General features: G+C 42.3%; 1 protein-coding gene across 1 annotated transcript in view; it reads left to right on the forward strand.

Moving 5' to 3' along the window:
* MARCHF4 (membrane associated ring-CH-type finger 4) overlaps positions 1-20,766 on the forward strand; it is a 127,827-nt gene that overhangs the window by 80,860 nt on the left and 26,201 nt on the right. The window contains exons 2-3 of the mRNA XM_021002875.2: positions 8,178-8,333; positions 15,078-15,270. Coding sequence (XP_020858534.1) covers positions 8,178-8,333; positions 15,078-15,270 — 349 coding nt within the window. The remainder of the gene's footprint in view (positions 1-8,177; positions 8,334-15,077; positions 15,271-20,766) is intronic.

Raw genomic sequence — 20,766 nt, forward strand, 5'->3', positions numbered from 1 at the left:
CTGCCTCAAGAGTAGTTTAAGGAGGAGATGAAGCACAGAGAAATAGAAGGAATAACACTCAGAGGAATCTAGATAGTGATTGGTAGGATAAAATGTTAACTAATCCTGGCATTCAAGGCTTTCTAAAAACCCTCAGTTTAACTCATTTTTCTCCCATCTTTTCTGTGTAATCTTCCTTGGTAATCCCAATAGAAAGCATCTTTCCCCCCCCCTTCCCACAATTCGAATCTTGCCTAGGACACTTATTAGCTTTGTGATCCAGTGAAAAATCACTTGAGCTTTCTTAGCCTCAGTGACCTCATCCATTAAAGGGGGATAATAATAGCACCAACCTCCAGGGTTATTGTGAGGATCAAATGAGATAATGGACTTCTACTCCTGGCAAGAAAGCCTGGGAATTAGTCTCTAAACAGGATAATTCTAGCAATGATTGGCCAAGACCTTAAAGCACTACATAAATGTTAACTATTGTTATTGTCTATATTTTGCTAAATTGCATTCTATCTTCTAATTGTATTTACCTGCATATATATGGCATATTCCTATCCTACTGACCTATAGGGTGTAAGCTCTTCAAAGGCAGGACATACTCCATTTTTCTCCTTGTATCTCCAGAATTTTGCACCTTGCCTTACACATTTTATTATTCAGATGTTTCAGTCATTTCTGACCCATCATGACCCTATTTGGCATTTTCTTGGCAAAAATATTGGTGTGGTTTGACATTTCCTTTTCCAGCTCATTTTACACATGCAGAAACTGAGGAAAACAGGGTTAAGTGACTTGCTCAGGGTCACACAGCTAGTAGGTGTCTGAGGCTGTATTTGAACTCAGGAAGATGCATCTTCCTGGCTCCAGGCCTGATGCTCTATCTAGCTGCCCTGCCTTTTATAAAGTAGGTACTTAATAAATGTCCAATTGAACAGAGCTGTGACTCACAATTTGGGGGGGGGGATGACTAAATATTTATTCTCCCTATTTTTTCAATAGCTATGACCCCTTCCATAGGTATTGCATGACATAAAAGAAATTAAAATTTATTTTATTTTGAGAATATCAGCACACTCTTGGAAATAATTAGGAATACTGTGGGATTATACACAATCATGGCTAGGAATTGCTTTCTTCCAGGGCAGATGCCAAGGAAGGCCTGCCCCAGAGACCAACCTGGCATTTGCCCAATGGTCTGTGGAATAATTTATGCCCACTGGCACTTTGGGGGAGCCAAAGTAAGAGCATAGAACTGAGTTACTCTTGGAACTCAGCCCAAGGGCCTGGCATCTTGGGAACTTGTCTAGTCGGCTTTGTGGCAAAAGCTGAATTCTGACAGGACTACATTGGTCTAAATTGTTTTCTGCTGTACTCCACACTTACAAAAATATTTTTTTGATGATGATGATGGTGGTAGGGCAATAGAAGATAGATAAACATACACAGGTATATATATATATATATATACATATACATATACATATGTGTGTGTATTTTACATATATATATAATCTATACATATATAGACATACATACACACACACACACACACACATTTATGCTGATTGGACAGATAGGTGTTGCAGTGGACAGAGGACTAGGCCTGGAGTCAGGAAGACTTTTCTTTCTGAATTCAAATCCAGCCTCAAACACTTATTACTTGTATGATGCTGGGCAAGTCACTTAACCCTATTACCTCAGTTTCCTCATCTGAAAAATGAGCTGGAGAAGGAAATGAGAAATCACTCCAGTATCTTTGCCAAGAAAACCCCAAATGGGGTCACAAAAAGTCAGACACAAGTGAAATGAGTGAACAACAAAAATCTATATTGCTTAAATCACAGCAGCAGTAGCCACAGGTAAAACTATAGATACAGATCTGCATCTCTCATACTTCCTTCCTCATATCTCCCAGGTAGCTGTGTTTGTTTATTATGTGAATCATGATCCACTTCACAGAATTGGATGTTATAGAAATTCAGTTATTATAGGTGAAGTTCCTTTTTCTATTACCAGTTGAGTAAATTTAGAGATAGAGAGAATAGGTGCATTTGCCTTGTAATGGTTAAGGTATAGATAGAAAAGTAGCATGGGAATAAAATAATTATTGTGAAAATGAAAAAAAAACCCACCCTGGATTTGGATTTTGTTGGGTTGTGCTGTATGTATGGGTGGATGCTTTTGATATTATACTGTTTTCTGTGAGCTGACATGAGCAGAAAGGCTGAAAAATTTTGCCTTGGGGATGGAGATAGATTCTACATTGGTTCTGGGATGTGTGTGTATGTGTGTGTGTGTGTGTGTGTGTGTGTGTGTGTGTGTGTGTGTGTGTGTGTCTAGAAGGTGAGATACTGGTATGAGAGCAATTATCTGATTGATTGAGTCAATAGAGACAATGAATCATCCATTAAATGAGATATACTTATTTTCATATTTTTAAATGTATTGATTGATTTTGATGATTGATTTTTTTTCATATAAAATATATTTTTGTTATATGGGGTGCCTTTCTGGAAGGAAGAAATAGGACAGGCACAGGGGCAAATTCAAAATAAAAGATAGCAATTCAGATTTATTTTTTAAATGAAAAAAATGTGATATACATAAAGTGCTTTATACATCTTGGAGTGCTACATAAATGTTTTTGTTATTATCATTAAAGACCTCCATCCCTTTTTTTCCCTTTGGTAGTAGGTTCTGGGGTTGTCTCCCAACTTTTCTGAATAACTACCACAAACTTTATTTTGTTCTGAACATGTGAATCCAGTCTTTTTTTTTCTCAAAGGAAAGACTCAGCACTGGGACAATTTAGGCATGGGTGGAAGTAAGAGGAATTATGATCCAGGCCAGCCTTGATGATGCGATAAGTGTCATGGGGTGGGGGAATTAGGTAGAAGACCTCAAACCAGAAATCAGAGCCACCCACATAAAATTGATTGCCGGAGAGAGCTCAGCATATCTTCTCTTGAGAAGAACAGAATCCCTATCTTCTGTGCCTCTGATTGGATCTCACTCAAAGCAGCCTGGACAGGTAAGATTTATATGTGTTCTAGATTCCCCAAGAGAGGAGAGTCTAACTTTTACTGAAAAGAGGTTCTTCCTTATAGTAAACACTCTTGTGCTTCAGGCTCAATTTTAGACCTCCCCACAGCTTTTCTTTGTTATTGACAGCAAAGGATTATAATGGATTACTAAGTACTCCCCTGACTAGTAGGAGTTCTTAAAAGGTCAACTTGCCATCCCCCTGTCTCTAGGTCACAATCCACTGAGATGACCTCCTCAGGGTGTGTGGAAGCTAGAAATCATTGTCAAGTACCTGGCTTAGGAGTTTGGCTTCCCCAGCTTCTTCCTTCCCCTCATTGTTCCCTAGACCCAAACCTAGCTCTAATATTTGGGAGATTTGGTTGGAAAGAGCCTCTTCTTTGGTCATTCTCTCTTTGGCCCCTTCCCATCTTGCACATACAGTTAACACTGTAAAAGGAACATACACAATGTGCTTAAACTACCTAGAAAAGGAAAGGAAAAGAGTCAGGACAGGATCCTCATTCTTAAGGAATCCATAGTTTTAAGCAAGAATTGGTAAGATGAGAGCTTTCAATCTACAAAATCCACGAAAGCCCACTGAAAGCAACCATTTTGTATTACAAAGGAAGAAAATGAAGCCTAATAAAATGTCAAAGAAGCTTGGATTTGAGCCTCAGCATTTGACTTTCATAAAAAGCACATGAGAACACAAACCATTCAATTATTCACATGGGCATGAGATATATCTGGAGGTATTCTAATAAACGTTTAATAACCAACCACCTCTCTCTCCCACTCAAATTAAGCAATAAGTACTTTTAATTTGCATTATTAACATTTCTCCATCATTTCTTAGGTCTAGATAACCAACAAAACAATAAATCAAACTCTGATTTGTAGTCTTTGCCAATTACCAATTTTGGAGGTGTCAAACTGAAAATTTAACAATTGGCTGGTTTGAGCTGGCTTCAGCACACCCCTGGACATATCTCACTGCACCTCAGGAGAACTGCATATATATAATATGTGTGTGTATGTACATATGCACATACGTATACATACATATCTATGTATGTATATTTGGCAGGAGCAAAAGGATAAGGGTATGTGAAAAGGAGTAGAGTAACTAGGGCTAGGTGGGTCTAAGAAGACTTTATAAAGAAGTCAGGTTTTGAACAGTGTTCTGAAAAAAGAGAGGGATAGGGGTTGGCAGAAGGAAGATATGACTGAAATCCCAGCTTTTCCACTTCCTCCCTACACCTTCCCTCTAGTGAATCCTGTCAATACTACCAAGTGACTGGAAGAAATGGAAAGGGGTGGGATTAGTCAGAGAAGGCTGATTAAGGATGTCAGAAAAGTTTTGTCTTGGTTTCTCTATCTTTGTCTCACTGATTTCCCAGTGTATTCCCCCCCCACCCCCATGTTGAAGGGAATTGGAGGTGGAGAATGTATTTGAGCCTCTGGAGCTATAAACAGGACCCATCAGTGCTCGCGCTCTCTCTCTCTCTTGCTCTCTCTCTCTCTCTCTCTCTCTCTCTCTCTCTCTCTCTCTCTCTCTCTCTCTCTCTCTCTCTCTCTCTCTCTCTCTCTCTCTCTCACCACACACACACACACACACACACACTATTTGTGGATGTATTTCCTCTCTTCCCTGGCTTTTACTCAGGGAAGGATATACCCAAGCCTATGTAGGTTGAGGGACACATCTGTTGCCACTGTGGCAATCACATAACTCAAGAACACTGAAAACAGGCCTTTCAGATGGGCATGGGAAAAAAAAAAAAAAGAAGCCAGCCAAAATGAGAGAAAAGGAATCCATGAATGAAGGAAGCCACTCAATATTTGGTCCTGGAACAGATGCTACAATTTTGAGTGTTGTTACTTATGGAGACCAATTTTAGACCTCCCAGAAGTTTTCCTTCATTATTGACAGCAGAGGTTTATGATGGATTACTAAGTACTCCTCTGACCGGCAGGAGTTCTCAAAAGGTCAACTTATCCATCCCCCTGTCTCTCGGTCATACTCCAGTGAAACCATCCCAGTTAAACCTGAGTCTTCAATTTTGTTTCAAACCACCACAGAAGCAGACTGAGCAGTTCTCCCAGTGGCTCAGTGGTAAGAGAATACAGAGTCTTAGTCTGGGAGAGAGGAGCCTAGTGTCAGAGTTCCAGCTCCACCAGAGACATTGAGAATTCATTCCACAAAGATTCATTAAGTATTAAATCTGTCTAGAACACTGTGCTAGGTGCTGGAAATAGGAAGATAAAAATGGCATTGTCCCTACCTTCAAGCAGTACATGTTGGATAGGGGAGGGAGTGGTGGTTATGATATGTGTGCTGATAAATACAAGAGAAGTACTCCGTGATAGGGGTAAAGGAAAGAACTGGTAGAGATCTAAGAAGATTTGGGGAGGGAGAGGATACCTTAGCTGGATGGGATCAAGGAGAGCTCTGTGGAGGAGAGAGCTCCTGAGCTAAAAACAAAACAAAACAAACAAACAAAAACATTGAGAAGAGGGAGTGCATTTCCAATATAGGGCATGACCCATATGAATGCATAAAAGCACAATACAACCAAGGATTACATGGAGAGCTGCCAGGGGCCTTGGAGATGGTCTAGTCCAACCCCCTCTTTTTATAGATGAGGAAACCAAGGTCTAGTGAACTTAAAAATTACTTGTTTAATGTCACACAGGTAACAAGTGACAGTTAGGATATGAATCTAGGCCCTTTGAACATATATATATATATATATATATATATATATATATATATATATATATATATATATATATATATATATATATATATATATATATATATATACACACACACTTATATTTGAATCTATGACACCAGGAGAACATGGTATAGTATCTAGAGAGCTAGCCTTAAAGCCAGGAAGATCTGGTCTAAATTGTCCCTCTGCCCATAATAGTTGTATGACCCTAAACAAGTCATTTTACTTCTCATGGCCCTAGGCAACTCTTTAAGATGCTAAGTGACCAAGAAGGTGCTGATCTGCTTTCATAAAGGGAGCTTTCTTACCTGGGAGTCCCCTACATGAGTGAAATCACAGGATCTGGTCCCTATCTCCAAAGCTGAATAATTTCCACCTGATCCAAAGAGTAATTGTGAGAATAATATAATTTAGGCATGAAAGAGCTTTGAAATATGTCTCGTAGAAGAGTAAGCCAATTTGGGGTCAGGGAAAGGTCGGACTAGATTCTTCCTTCCCTAGGAGTTCCTAGGAGATTTGCTTGGTCTAGAAGCTCTCAGCATCATGATTACAGAGGGAATTCTCCTGAGCTCTCTGTGTTTAACTAGCATCTTTGATCCAGGGCCAAAGACTTTAACACTTGAAGGACCAGGTACAAGAATTTGCTTGGTTCTTCAAGGCATTCTTAAATTTCCACAGTTTAACTGAGCCTTGCAGACAGGGTTATAAGAAGCCCAGAATGCAGTTAATCTGGGGTTTAAAAGCTGTTGAAGGAACAAAGTCTGCCTTTCAGAATCCCGTTTGCAGATTAATCTTTTATCCAGTGGTTATTGAGTGGTTGAGGCAGAGGGAGCCAAGTTGGTTATAGAGAACTATAAATTGTGTCCCTTCCTTTGAGAAGGGTACAGTCTGATTGAGGAGCAGGACTGGAACACATGTGAAATAATCCAGTCAAGCAAAAGTTAGAGGAAAGATCAGTGTAGACTGGAGTAGTCAAGAAAGACTTCCTGAAGAAGGTTGGACCTGAACTAGTCCTCAGAATGAATAGGATTTAGAGGGGGACAAGGAGGGTAGGTCTGGTAGGGGAAACAGCACCAACAAAGAAACAATTAGAAATGGGCATTTCCCACGTGAAGGAGGTCTCATATGGGGATAGGAACATCAAAGGTGAGTGGCAGAGTCCAGGGACGATCTTGCCTGTCTCTTGCCTTCAAGAAGAATCCCTTTCCCACAAATGAGAGATTTCCATGGGGAAGAAATGTCCCCAGCTTCTCTTCTGTCCTCTGTCACCACCCACAAGTCTGGCTGCAGGGAGCACCCTCAGTGTGTCTAACTTTATCCTATCATAGCCTTAGCCCCTAAGATGGGGATTGTCTCATTCTTTGTATTTGTAATCTAGTACAGTGCCTGGCACTAGTAGGTGTGTTATAAGTACTTACTGATTGATTTCTTCTTTTTTTAAAATTAGTGGGCAAAGGCTGATCACAGTCCTTGACTCAGAGGTCCACATATATCTGCAGTGTGTGTGTGTGTGTGTGTGTGTGTGTGTGTGTGTGTGTGTGTGTGTGTGTGTGTGATGATGTAACACTATCTACATAACCCTGGTGGGACTGCCTACCAGGCTGTAAGCTCAAAGAGAGCAGGGCTGTTTTGTCTCAATTTTGCATCTCACCAAGCCCCTAACACAGCATTTGGAATACAGCAGGTGTTTCATTAATGCTTGTGGAATTGGATTTCATACCCCTACCTCTGCTCCTTGGCTTCCAAAGAGGCCAACTGGGTCAGCAGGATTAGTTGGGAATCCTTCTCCCTGGGTCTTCCCAGGAGAGGAAACTGATGACTAGAAATGAAGTGAGCTGTCCTCCAGCCTAGGGCTGAGCACACTATTCCTTAGAATTATCAGATTGTAGATTTAGAACTAGAAGGGAACATAGAATCCAGTTATTTCATTTTACAGATAAAGAAACTGATGCCCAGAGTTTAAGTGACTTGCTTAGTCATACATACAACTGGGAAAAATAGAATATTAGGAGTTCAGCTACTACAATCCACATAGGCAGCTCTTGGTTGAATGCTAAAGAAACAGCTAATATTTATATAATACCGTAAGTTTCAAAGCACTTTCTAGACTTATCTTATCATTTGGTATTCATGATCCCCCAGTGAGGTAAGTGCTATTATTATTCCCATTTTACAAATGAAGAAAGTGAGGTATAGTAAGTGATTTACCCAAGGTCCCACAGCTAGTCAGCACATGTGGCAGGATTCGAGGTGGACTTTCCTGATTCCAAGTCCTGTGCTCTTACTGTGCCACCTAGCTGCCAATCATCTGCCCTTCGCCACGGCCCAGTACACAGTAGACTCTTAATAGATGCTTCTTGCCTTGGTTGCGGAATTCTTCGCCCGCTCTTTCTCACTGAGCCCCTCACTCTTTCTCTGCAGGGGGAGCTGCTGAGTCCCTGTCGCTGCGACGGGTCAGTCAAGTGCACACACCAGCCCTGCCTGATAAAGTGGATCAGCGAGAGGGGCTGCTGGAGCTGTGAATTGTGTTACTACAAGTACCACGTCATTGCCATAAGCACAAAGAATCCTCTGCAGGTAAAGGGCCAGGGGCGGGGCCGCGCCTCTCTTCCCCAGATCCCAGGGCCCCTTGGAGGGATGTGGACATTCTTGGGTTTGAGGAGGGAAGAAATCATCGTGATCCCCACACCCCAAGCTGGTTTTCGCTTGTTTTCAATTCAAAGTCCTTTCTTCTAACCGGACTTTCTGCTTCTCCTTTCTCTAATCCATGTTTACATTGCAGGCAGAACGAATCTTTCAGAGTGCACAAATGTTGTTGCTTCTCTGCTAGAAACTTTTCAGTGGCTCTCTTCTACCTGCCAAGTCAATTTCAAACTCCTTCAAGACCCTCCAAAATATGATGTCACTTTCCTAGTCTTTTTCTCCTAATACTACCCTCCATATGCTCTTTTTTTTGTCTCCAAAACACCTCCTCCCACTTCCTGCCTCCATGCCTGTATTTATAGTGTTTCCCGTGCATGGGATGCCTTTTGTACCCATCTCTCACCCCCCTCACGCCATTGAATTCCTAATTGTATTTTTTTTTGTGAGGCAATTGGGGTTAAGTGACTTGCCCAGAGTCACACAACTCAATCATCTTTTAAAGTCCAAGTCAAAAGCCGCTTCCTCCATGAAGCCTTGCTTGATTCCCCCAGCCAGAAATTAGCTTTCTATTACTTCGGCATCTTAGCTTTTTATTTGCCTCTCTCATGCACATAACATATTATTTGGAATTATAATTCTTGCATATGTGTAATATTTCTCCTGTAGTCCCCTCTAGGGCAGGAACAGTATGTCCCACTGTATCTCTCCAACATACCTAACACAGTTCTCTGCACACAGTAGGTGCTTAATAAATATTAATGGAGTTGAATTAGAGATAGGAGGAGGGGGTTGACTGGAGTCCTTAGGTTGGCATGGGGGAAGAAGTGGAGACAACATGAGTCAGAGAAAGATGACAGGGAATGATGAATAATGGGGGTACAGAAGTCAAGGAGAGGGATGGGGAGAGAAGAGAGAAGAATTGGGGTAAAGAGAGGAGAAAGAACAGAGAGAGGAGATGAAGCATAGAAAAAGAGGGAGGAAAGAGAACAAAGAAAGAGGCAGAAACAGGAAAAATAAGAATTAGGAGAGAATAATAGAGAGTTGAGAAGACAAAATGATGGGAGGACAAATAAAAGGGGGGGAGGAAAATTTAGGGATAAACAAGAGAAAAGACAAGAGTCAGAGAGATGAAGAGAGGAAGGAAACTGACATCAGAAATGGGTGAAGTTAGTATATGTGTTTTACCAAGCAAGACCGTCTTCTTAAACCCCATGGAATGAGCCGTGACCTTGCTGCCCAGTTCTCCCCACCCAGATCCCACTTGCCAAGGCCTGGCACATCTATGAGAACCAAAGGACTTGGCAGACCCCAACCGTAAACACTCGTAAATCCCCCTATCCAAAGGCAGCTCTGGGTGAGAGGCATCCACATAAATAAAGTGATTTGCTTCTGAAAATACCACCGCACATGCATAATTAGTCAATTAAGCTGCCACATAATTAATTAGCCAGTGCATAAGTGAGGACGGGAGCATCAGTTGGGAAGTTAGCACCGTTGGTGTGTATTTCTATCTTCTCTTCCTCTTAATGGAAAAATGCAAGTGGCCTCTTTGGGCTCTAGGGAGCCTTGAGAGTCCATTGCCAGGGCTACTGGGCCTGGAAGGAATAAATCCCAGATGCAGCCACAGAGCAGCTAGAGCAACCATTCTCCAGGGCATGTTCTATTGCCTTCCTGAGTCCTGGCAAGAGGATGTATTGGGGTACAGTGGAAAATGGACTGGCTCTGTAGTTAAAGGTCTGGGTTCAAATGGGTAAATCACCTTACCTCTGTGGCCTCAATTTCCTTATCTAAAAAGTGAAAGGTTTGAGCTGAATAGCTTATGAAGTCCCTCTAAATCTATGACCTTATGACCCTTCTTTCAGTTGTCCCCTTAATGCAGGAGTGGAACAGGATGGTGTTGGGACTGAACTTTAGGGATCTGAGAGAATTTGGGGGAGGGTATTACAGAGAGGGTACAAAAAAAACTTGGGTAGAAGGGGATCTAAAGAAAATGTGTTTTATGCATTACATGTAGGTTATAAAATGACTACAGATGCAAGGTTTCCGAAATTGTGTGCATTGTACTCCTATTTCCCTTCCACCCACCCCCATCATTTGTTTATAAATCTCGAATTTAGTAGCAGAACTAAGCCAGTGGATTTCAGGTCCTCTGCAGACAGACCAGAGACAAAAGGCACTTTACCCAGGTCCTCTTGAGCCTGAGATAGTCACATTAACCCATTAACACTTTCGACCAAAACCATGAAGAAGGGTTGGATCACAACTCAGGATGCCCCTTACAAATTCCCAAGCAGCAATTATCTACTTTTAGACTGTAAGTCTCAGAACCAGTCTGGGCTAACTTTTCACTAAGGAATCCAAAATATCCTATCTATGCACACTATAGCCTGAGAAGTCCATTCAATATTTTGTTTCTGAGAGACATCATATAACAGAGAGCCCTGGCCTGGGAGCCAGATGACCTAAAGTCAAGTCTCAGCTTTGCTAATTTTCCAGCTGTCTGACCCTTGCCGGACAGATTGCTTCTGTGGACCTGTTTCCTTATCTATAAAATGGGGAAATGTCTCAGCATCAGGAAGACCCAGGTTCAGATCCTGCCTTTGACACCCACTGGTGCTGTGTGAACCTCTCCACACCAAGGGAGGCAGCTCCCTAAGTTGCTAAGATGGAGGAGCTCATGTGCATTGGTAGAGGGAGTTCCTCAGTAGGAGCTCTCTATTTCAATGAAATTTCAAATCTGGTTTAAAAAAAATGAGGATTGTAAAACTTGTCCTAACCCCCTCCCCCTACAGAATTATTGTAAGAAACTGTTTGGTAAATTGTAAAGTGCTGTATGCACCTGAGTCGTTAATCTCACCTCCATCTGGGTCGCTGCCATGTTTTCAGCTGCGAGTTCCTAGAAGTCGGACTGTGCCCCTTTGCTTGCCTTGGTGTGTGCAAAGGTGGGTAATTTTCACCATCCCCAAAGTGAGAACACCAGCAGAAGGAAGGAGCCCGGCTCCCCCGGAGCATTCTGTGGGCAGGGCACAGCTTGTGGGCTACATTGCTTACTCGTGTTGGTTCCCAGCAATGAGCCAGACAGGAGCTGTCAAGGGAGGCACCACTGCTCAGTTCCAGTGAGACCTTCTGTCTTGCAGACTGAGAGGTGGGATGAAGTGGGCCTTCCTGCAAACAGGCTGCAAAGAGGGTGATGGGAAAGTAGAGCCAGGGGCTCCAATCTTGGTGCTGCTAAATGCAGTTCTGTGGGACCTCAGCAGGGTCTCTTTGTTTCTCTCTGACCTGCAGCCAGGTTCATGCCCCATATAGAGACTACTGGGTGGTTCAAGATGCCCAGTCATTGGGAAAGATGTTAGAGTCTAGCAAGGAAAATAGGATGTGCATGCAAACAATTATAATGCAAATCAGACAATCAGTGGAAAAGAGAGATTCAGACAAAGTGCCAGAAGGAAGGTGAGGGACACATGGTGGAGCTGGAGGTCTCAGAAGACTTCATGGAGGTAGTAGGATGGTAGAATGTCTCCTATAGAGTTGGCAAGCCAGAGGATCTAGACTTAGATCTGGGCAGGACCTTTGAAGTCATCTAGTCCATCATGTAGTTCATACTCCTTCCCCATTCAATGATTTACCCAGAGAAGTTACCAGGGTCATTAGGTTAGCAAGTAGCTGAGCTGGACCTTGAACCAAGATCCTTTGACTCCAAAACCCACATTCTTTCTACTCTATTACTTTCCTAGTCTAATAATCAATCAATCAATAAACATTTATTCAGCAATAACAACTGTTGGTGACCCAGCGGGGCTGGGACACTGCATCTTCTCCCTCTCCATCAAGATGGCCCTTCTGTTCTAGAGGCAATTCAGTGGCCTCTGATGAGAAGGGTTAGACTCCTTTTCTCACATTTGTTAGCTTCTTATGCTTACACCCTGGTATACCCAGAGAAGACTTACTTAAAGCTTAGGTTTTGTTCTAAGGTCTCCCCAAAAGAGGATCAAAGAAGTACTCAATGTACAATGTAAATAAGGATTGGGACAGGTGTTTATTTCCTCTACACACACAGAAAAATGCTTAGCATAAAAGGCTCTCACAAGTTTCACTGGAAGAACACCAGCTAACTAAACTAAAATTCTGCCTGGAAGTTGGGACTTAAAACCATTGAAAGAGAAGGCATTTTCTGAGACTGCAGAATCTCGTCCATTTTATACTTTATCTCACTTCTGTGCCATACCCTTTGAACTTGACACCTTCCAAAGTGCAGCTGGCCCTGGCTGAGGATTGTGGCTTTCAAGCCTGTTCCCTCCTATCTCAAGATCAATATTCACCTGGGACCAGACAAAGAAGCCCAAAGAAGAAGCAATCAGAGGCCAAGGTTCAACTCTTGTAGTTGAGCCCCTTCTCCCCAACTCTACCTGACACATAGAAATAACCAACATACAGCCAAGGTGGAGAAAGACCACCCCTACACCCTTCATCCAAAGTCCTAGTTATATGATGCCACCTAGAGGTTCTAAGAAAGTCCGAACCAGGTGAAGTCACTCCCTTTTTAAACTTCCACCGAGTCATAGGCTTCTGCTGCTCAGTGGCCAATGAGGACATGGCTTCATCATCCTCAAAGGACCTCAGCAGGAGTCATACACGGCCAACTGCAACCAGCTAGGGGCACTGACATTCCCAAAGAACCCAATCAGTGAGTGAGCATACGGCTAGTCACACTAGAACTGGAATAGCTTTACCTCTGAATACAGAATGTCCAAAGAGGAGACATTAGAAAAAATTCATTCTGAAACTAAGTATCTATCCCCCAGCTTCTTTCTGATTCCCCTTAGTTAGAGTAGAGAGAGATGCTAAGATTTAGATCATTGACAGTTCTTCAGTTATGCCTCAGAAGGGGAAAAGATACTCTCTGAGTTGCCCTCCTCTCTCCTACTATGGAGGGGTCCATGTTGTACCATAAGGGATGCACCAGGCCTCTTACTATGAAGGACAGATTTAGGTGAGATCTGATGATGAATTAACAGAATAATGGATATAATTCATGGTCCAGGGTTCCCAGGCTCTGGGTTTGTAAGAACAGCATTCATTCTTACAGACTAATTCCCAAACTCATTCTTTGGTTTATTCTGCCCCCTATCCAGAGTTTACTCAGGGAAAATCTGTGAATATAGACTGGGTCTGGGTTTCTATATATGTGGTCAAAAGCTCTCCCAAATCCCATACAAGCACACAAATTAACATAAATATATCATCTGCAAGACAACCTTCATTCTATCCCACAAAAAAGTAAAGATGTATGAAAGGATTCTCAATAGCCTCTAAAAAATCAAAACAAATCTCATCCTAAAGTCCTCCATACTCATAAGGCTACTTTTGTGATTTGAATTCCCTTCAGAGAGGAAAAGAACTTAGGATGGCTAGACAGCAACACCCCAACATTCCAATGAGACTCTCTCACCTCGGAGATACATACAAACAATTAGTCTTATGATACTACCCTAAGACCTTTGGACTACCTCTGGAAAGAAAATGTGCTTGACTTGCTGGACAGGCAACCTTCTTCCCAGAAAATAATCATGGCAACAATAAAATGCCATCCTTAGAATACTCTTAGAATTTCTTCTAAAGAAGTGTGTGTGTGTGTGTGTGTGTGTGTGTGTGTGTGTGAGGAGAGAGAGAGAGAGAGAGAGAGACAGAGAGAGAGACAGAGACAGAGACAGAGACAGAGACAGAGAGAGAGAGAGAGACAGAGAGAGAGAGAGAGACAGAGAGAGACAGAGAGAGAGAAAGAGAGACAGAGAAAATGGGGGGGGCAGAGCAGGGAGAGAATCATAGAGAGCCCAAGAAATTCCGCTAACCAACCCTAAACACATCACATCTTGAAGTTGGAGGAAACCTCAATGGCCATCTAAGCCAACCTGTACCAGATCAGAATCCTCTCCACCAGATGCCTGTCAAGAGCTTAGTTTGGGGACATGTTGAAGTTCATGTGATGGAGGGATATTCTTAACAAAGGAAAAGATACTTGGCAGGTAGTTGACGATGTACAGCTGCAGTTTAGAGGAGAAAGTTTAAAGCTGGATTGGTAAATTATATTTATCAAGGTGTTAATTGAATATGGAAATGGATGAGGTCATCAGGGATTGAGTATAGAGGAAAAAAAGGATTTAGGATAGTCTTTGGAGTCACCCAAATTTAGTGTGTGGTGAGGAAGATGATTCCAAGACCAAAAATTCTTATAGGTCATTCCTGGCATTCAAAACCAACTCTAGCACCCATTTTTGCCTTAATTTATGCAACCTCAGGCTTGGTAACACAATAATTTTTGTATCTTTCGCTGAGCAGAGAGTAAAGATTTCTATTGGTGTCCAGGCATGCCTGTAAGAGTGGTCCAGCCAAAAGCTGCTCCTTGATGGTGCTTTGTCCATAATTATATTCTGTTTTATTCCTTTGGATCTTCTATGAACTCTGGACTTTTCTACCAGCACAGACCCCCTCTGGATAATTTTTTTTCGTCTGTGGATATTGAGGGTTATATGTGCTGTGTCTTGTTCAGAAGCTTGCAAATACATCAAAGATTGCAATAAGCCAGGAAGCTGTGATCTGGATACCAGTGGATTTGGGAGAAGTAGAGTGTGGGGAAAGCTGTGCAATCATCTCGCTAATCTCCTGTTCTGTCCTTTCCAGTGGCAGGCCATTTCTCTGACGGTCATTGAGAAAGTCCAGATTGCAGCAGCCATCCTGGGTTCTCTCTTCCTCATTGCCAGCATCTCTTGGCTCATCTGGTCCACCTTCAGTCCCTCGGCCAAATGGCAGCGCCAGGACCTCCTGTTCCAGATCTGCTATGGGATGTATGGCTTCATGGACGTGGTGTGCATAGGTGGGTCACTATGGTTGGCTCCCCAGTGGGCAGGGGAACAGATGACTCCAAGGCCCAGAGACCAACAGCTCTCTTTGCAAGGGAGAGGGAAGTCTTCTTGGGTCTGGCTTTGGAAGGTAGACATAAACAAGATTTGAAGATCTCAACAGTGTGGGATCTGGGAAGCCTGGAGGTAAGTATTACATAAGGGAGAGGTGAACACTTTCCTCAGCAGAATAAGATCAGGAGGCTTGACTCCAAGTGCTGACCCTGTAGCCTTCAAAGACAATCAAAGCTTACCTGAGGAATGTCACTCTGCTCTTCTCCCTCCCATAAATATATAGTCACTTCTTAGAAGGACAGTTTGTGAAGTTGTCTCAAAATTTATTCACATGGTATTCACATTCACTTAATAATGTATGGCAGGGTGGTCTGTTGGAAATTGGAGTCAGTGGACCTGGGTTCAAGTTCTGGCTCTGATACTTACAAAGTGTGACCATGAGCAGATCACTTTAACACTCCGGGCCTCAGTTTCCTCATCTGGAAAAGAGGTCACTAGGATTAGATCAGGGGTTCTTAGACTTTTTTGTGTAATGGACACTTGTGATAGTTTGAAGCTTATAGACACCTCAGAATAATGTTTTTAAATGCATAAAGTAAACTACACAGAATTACAAAAGGAAATCAATTATAATGAAATAAAGATGTAATTTTTGTTTTCCTTTTGAAGTCCACAAACTCCCTGAAATCTATCTGTACATCTCTTAAGATTCTGTGGATCTCAGGTTAAGAATTTCTGGTTGGATTAGATGTTTTCCAAGGTCGTTTCCAGATCTAAATCCTTCTATAAATGCATGACAATGTGTTAACCACTAGTCTTGTTCCCCATAGATCAGTCCCTTATTCCTCCCAGATCCCTCGCAGAAGTTTCTGCTCCTTCCTTCTCTGAGCTCTATTATGCCAGGTTGAGCTAGCATAGCCTGGAAACACCAGATGAACCCCATGTATGTGTGCCTAGCCTTGACTGTTGCATTTAAGATCCTGCATACTATTTGTACATGTAGAGATTTTTAGTCTCTTCTGAATTCTGAGTGATATGTGATTTATTACTTCACCCATTCTTTATCGCTGTCTTCAGGAGTTGTCAGTTTGCAAGGTTTGGTCTTTTTCTGAAGGTAAAAAGAACAGGACTTCAGCAGGTCTCACACTTGGCCAACTAGCAGAGACTTTGCCAAGGACCAGAGTGAGCGCCAGGTGACAGCCTCAGTGGCTTCACATTTCCTTGGTAGTATTCTGCTAGGAGCAGCCACAAGAGCCTTTTGCCTTACCTCCTATTCAGTGTTAACACTAACATTTCTTCTGGAGGAAGGAGAATTATATTTCTAATGGACCTTTTAATGCTGGGAATGTCAGGGTCCATCAGTCTCAGGCGTGGGTTCACTGGAGAGAATGTCATCAGAGACACAACTGTCCAAGGCTTGTGCAGTTATCTGGGCCCAAGATCTCAGACAGCTTGCAGCACAGCCTAAGGTACAAGACTTCCCCAGGGATGGATAAAACTCAAGGGAATGATAACACAAACACACTGAGAAAGCTGTAGCCCTCCTACTCCAGCTACACAACTTGACCACAAGAAGATTTCATCAGCAATTTTTCTCTTCCTTCCTCCAATGCACATACTTCTCTAACAAGAACACAGAGGGCCAATCTCTTAGACTCTCTCTCTCTCTCTCTCTCTCTCTCTCTCTCTCTCTCTCTCTCTCTCTCTCTCTCTCTCTCTCTCTCTCTGTCTCTCTCTCTCTCCTCTCTCTCTCTCTCTCTCCCCCCATCCCCCATTGTATATAGGCACCCTCAAAGTAAAGAGAGACTGGTGTCCTTTTTTGGGCTGTGGGAAGCAGTTGCTGCCTTCCTGTCCCCTAAATCAACTACCTTGTCTCTCTGACTGAGGTAAAAGGAAATCACACATGTCAAAAGGAAGCTTCTTTTGGCAAGATTCCCATGAGATCATTTAAAGGTAAATGCCGCCTGTGGAAGGAGAGAAGCTGTCTTTTCCAAGAGGCTATACCTTCACAGGCAGACTTTGCATCCTGGAGCTGTCAGTCTTAGAGTGATTTCCTCTTGTTTCTATACTTTTCTCTGTATATTCTCTTACATATTCTCTCTCTCTCTCTCTCTCTCTCTCTCTCTCTCTCTCTCTCTCTCTCTCTCCATATTTGTCTGTTACTTTCGTAAGTTTCTCATGTTGTCTAACTATATTTCCTCTGTCTCTCTTTATGTAGGCAGCCCTCTGTCTCTCACTCTGCTTCATTTTATCTCTCCTATAAGGACAGAGTGCCATACATTTCTGTTTCTTACAGTTTTTTTTTCCTTTTTTTCCCTGTTGTTAGGAAAACAATTTCTGAGGATTTAGTATCCCATTGTGCCAAATCCATCTGGTCAGGAGGGGGCCCCATTCAGCCCCGACAAGTTAGTCACTGCTTGAAGACAGTAGCTGGGCTGCAGAGAGAAATGCCGAGGGACTCTAATTGCTTTCTAGAGTCTATTCAGTTGCCATCAGAAAGCATCAAGAACAGTTTATAGTCTCACTCCAATGCCTAACTCCAGCGGGGAACAGACTGCTTTATCATTTTTTTGATTGTCATCAAATATTCTCCAGCTACAGAATCCTTCTGGGAAGTAGGGAGGGGCGCAGGGGTTATCTTTCCAGATTTACAGAGGAGGAAACTGGGGTTCAGGAACACTGAGTGATTTGTCGAAGATAGTCAGAGAACACAGCTTGTGCCCCAGCAGAGCTGGGTGCCCATTCCTGTGGTCTTTGAAGGCAATTGTGTGTCTGCCCTCACTGGAGAACAAGTAGAGGGTTAAAAATCAACAAGGAAGTAAAAATGGTTGAGAAATGAGAGGGGAGACAGTGGCAGTGGGTGGGGAGGAGATAGGGTAGATGGAACCTATGGGAAGAGTCAACCAATGGCTAAGATCAACAATCACTTAAGATTCAGCCTGGGGGGAGGGTACAGGGAAGAGTTTATTATTCTTAGCAATGATTACAATATCTAGCATTTATATAACACTTTAAGTTTTACAAAATGCTTTACAAATATTATTTTATTCTCACAACAACCTTGGGAGATAGGTGCTATTCTTATCTCCAATTTACAGATGAGGAAACGGAGGCAAATGTAAGTGGAGGGACTTGCCCAGAGATACACAGCTAGTGTCTGAGGCTGGATTTAAAATTGTGTCTTCCTGACACCAGGTGCAGCAACTCTATCCACTGAACTACCTAGATGCCAGTGGAACACAACCTAGTCCTGGCTCTGCTTTAAAGCTCACTAGTACTTGAATGGTTAGATTAATTCAATTCCTGGGTGAAGAAATCAATAGTAGCAAAGTAGCAGGGTGCACCATCCCAACCCCTTTTGTTTTTCAAAAGGTCTAAGGGGGAAAAGTCAAACTTTTGTCAACAATGAGACTTTTGCACTGACTGTGGTTTTCAATTATCAGAGTTTGATTCAAAGCAAAAGCATTCACTGAATCCCTCCTGTGTGCTAGGCACTAGAGATGAAAAGACGAAAGTGAAATATTCCCTCTCCTCTGTCAGCTTGCATTCAATTAAATGGCTACCGCAGCAAGAAGTCAATGATCCAAAGAGTATTTTGGTTAGACGTAGTAGGAGATATAGAGATGTATAAAATGTGATCCCTGTCCTCAAGGAGCTTATAATCTACAGAGATAGATGGGGAGATAAGATTGACACACAGTAAAGATCAGCATCGAGAATGCCAATGTCAAGAAGCATCTATTAACCACCTGCTATGTGTCAGGTACTGTGCTACAAAGAAAGATAAAAGATAGTCCCTGCTCTAAAGGTATTGAGAGTCTAATGTGGGAATGAAAACCATCACATAAGTGTAAAATTAGATATTGCTAACTCCAAATTCATGATTAATCAATGTGTGCTGCACTGGTCAGGAAAGGCTTTATGGAAGAGAAGAACTCACCTGAGCCTTGAAAGATGGGTCAGGTGGAAAGATTTAGACAAGTGGGAAGAAGAAGGTGATTCCAGGCAAAGGGGAGGACATGAACAATGGAGCCAAAGAAGAAGTGAGGAATAGTTGGTTCACAGGAGAGTGAGGAGGCCAGTCTAGTTGGAGCACAGACTTATTTCAGGGAAAAATGGCAAGTAAGATCAGGTAAAGTAAAAGTGCAGGAAGGAAGAAGGCTGGGAAAGGAAGAAGTTTGGAAAATCAAGGGGAAAGTCTGAGAAGACTGACTTACTTCTAATACAATATCATTAGATTTCCCCAGTGGCCAAACCCCTGGATAGTCTGGCAGGAGCAGTTCAAGCTCCCCTCCTGCCATGACCCTTGGCTCCTCTGAGCTCATGTTGCTGAAGCAGTGACCATTCATCTCACTACAGCATCTTGACTGAGTTTGAAGATATGGCTACCACAGTCATCAAGAGCCTTTTAAAAGTGTCTGGAGTAGCAAATATCTCCAAAGACGGTTCAAATACGAATTGATAGATTTTGTCTGAGTTGGCCAATAAGTATGTCTGTTTTTATTCAATTTCTGTTAGGGGGAGCAGGGAGCCTTCTCCAATCTTATGGTTAGAGAAAAGGGCCTTGGGCTTAGTCATGCCAACCAAACTCAAGCATCTGATGATACCAGCTACCACAGGATAGGAGATATCTTCTGAGTTGGCATCATGGAATATAAGATGCCCAATCAAACTCAGTGTGGCAGTGATGAGGGAACATGAAGGCTTCCTGAGCAGAAGAAGGAACCTAGGATACATTTACCTGGAGTAGCAAGATGACGAAGCAGCCATCCTGAACCTAGAACACAAACATGATGAAACATACCAACACCCCAGGACACCACATCACTATCCTCTTCTATTTTTTTTTTCAAGCAACGAAGTACCTAAGGGATTTCCAGCCTAATAGTATGGTCACTCTCCACCAAGTCTTACTTTGATACGTCGTTCTTAAACGCTGTATCAGTGAAACCCAAGCTCCGGCAGGGCCTACCAGGTTAGAAAGTTTTCAAGGATGGGCCCACTGGTAGACTGTCTTTTTGCTATCTGAGGATCAGACCTAGTCAAGTTCAGAGAGGCTCTACCAGATCGGCCAAATTTTTTCATCCACAGATATTTTTATCCTGGGATTTATGAATCTATTTATTTGTTGTTTTAAATATATTTTGATAATTGTTTTGTTTTATTCCCCAAGTAATTCTATGTGTTTTATTTTATGCACTTAAACATATGGTTCTGAAAAGGGGTCTATAGGTTTTGCCAAGTTGCCAAAAAAAAAAGTCCATGAAAACAAAAACAAAAACAAAATTAAGAAGCCCTGTTTTAAGTTATTTGGGAGTTGTGACTTGCATTGGTGGAGGGAGTGCTCATACTTACAAAATTACAGATCTCTAAAGTGTGGATAAAGTATAGTCATACTGTGTAAATGCACAAAGAATTGTGTTTTCAAGTAGGCTACAAGATTTTTGCTGGAAGAA

This window comes from Phascolarctos cinereus, unplaced genomic scaffold (assembly GCF_003287225.1).
Source record: "Phascolarctos cinereus isolate Bilbo 61053 unplaced genomic scaffold, phaCin_HiC Scaffold_7;HRSCAF=346, whole genome shotgun sequence".
Taxonomy (NCBI): Eukaryota; Metazoa; Chordata; class Mammalia; order Diprotodontia; family Phascolarctidae; genus Phascolarctos; species Phascolarctos cinereus.